The 1,573-nt window shown below is 39.9% G+C and overlaps 1 protein-coding gene across 1 annotated transcript; it reads right to left on the bottom strand.

Annotated features, from left to right (window-relative positions):
* Window positions 1-38: 38 nt before the first annotated feature.
* Window positions 39-1,379, bottom strand: SARC_15805 (hypothetical protein; the record flags this gene model as incomplete). Its single annotated transcript, XM_014290081.1, has 3 exons — window positions 39-134; window positions 969-1,106; window positions 1,323-1,379. Coding segments are annotated over 3 exons (291 nt in total), but the record flags the coding sequence as incomplete, so codon positions are not given.
* Window positions 1,380-1,573: the final 194 nt, after the last annotated feature.

Genomic DNA, 1,573 nt, shown 5'->3' on the forward strand with positions numbered 1-1,573 from the left:
TAATCGATAAATACTAGGCATCCTATACATACACGTACCTGTGATACTTCTAAGGGATCAGACTTGCAGTTGTTCATTACCCTATCTTTGAATCGCGACGAGAGGGTTTCGGTGATATCTAGAGTCACTGATAACTGTGGCGGTGAAATAAACCACATTGACCAGTTGATATTAAGAATTATCAAAGGTATATGATATACTGGAGTTTGGAATGTAAGTGGTCATCGTAGTTAGCCGAGACCATCTACATCTATCTGCGCCAATATATACTTATAAATCCGAGTTGAAGTCCGAAACCATCGTTTGAGTGGATAGGTAGACTACCGAGCATGTTTGAACAACCAATTGCCTGCGTTGAAGAGCCCAGTGATATACTATACGAAGGCAAAACCTCACAAGCATATAAATCTCAATGTACGTGATTAACTTTACACATCCTAAATCCTAAAACCCGACTTGAGGACTGGTTCTGCCTATACATACGCTCAGAAGAAAAAGGGTTATGCCAATTCAAAACGGACAAACAAAAAATCAAAAAGGGACAATCTGAATACTATACACAGACACAAATTTCTAACGTAGGGCCCTACGGATGCGTGTGATTGCTTGGAAAATTTACTTTTTAAACAATCAGGCGAACGAATCTCATAACACACTCGCTTGTGTAGACCTCTACAGGATCGGTTGATAAACACAATATATGAATAAACTTGTGTATATTTGACAGTGAATAAAACTACGAATACTTGGTGGATTTACTTACGTATTCATTGTATTGGACAAACTTGCGTATACTTGACAGTAGATAAACTTGTGTATGAATAAACCTCAATATACTGGATTGTAAACAAACTTAAGCATACTTCATATTTAAAGTGCTGTCTCGTACAGCTGTAAAAGGGCATCGGAATCCAATGCTCTACAGTGCACTTCAGTTGCCAGTGCAGTTTGTTTAGTGGTACGCATACCTCTATAAAGGATCGTGCCGGTATACTCAGATCGTCGACTGTTTTGTGGGTCGTCTGTTGTCCAAAATAGGACCACGTGAACGCCAGCTGTTTAACGCTGACTGATATGTAATTTTTGTTCTCTAGCTTCACCTTTTCCTGTTAAAAGTTTAAAGGTTAAAGGTTAAATACACCCATATCCGCCCCGTCAATTTGATACAGGTGGAAGGATGCAAGGAATAGAAATGGAAAGGTGCATGCGTGGGTGCTGTATATGAGAAGTATAGATAGTATAGATCAACTAGAGACACTCAGTACAAGATTCATCAAAAACCCATTTCACATTCGTCTGAAACACTGATCGCTGGCAAACACCTGAGACAGTTTTGGGGCAATCGCTTCGCCATAGGCATTTGCTTTCTTGTGATGCATGAGCAAAAACTGCCGCAAGGGACAATGGCCACCTCTCGTGGTCATGCTCAAGGTTAGAACCAGCGATCGGTAAATATTGCAGGATTTCATAGAGCATACTAACGCAGAACAAAACAGTGATTACACCGATACAGTTGTGTATATCTGACATAAGCATATACGCACTATCTATAACATATATAGGCGTATACGCG

The sequence above is a fragment of the Sphaeroforma arctica genome (genome assembly GCF_001186125.1).
Source record: "Sphaeroforma arctica JP610 unplaced genomic scaffold supercont1.6773, whole genome shotgun sequence".
Classification (NCBI taxonomy): Eukaryota; class Ichthyosporea; order Ichthyophonida; genus Sphaeroforma; species Sphaeroforma arctica.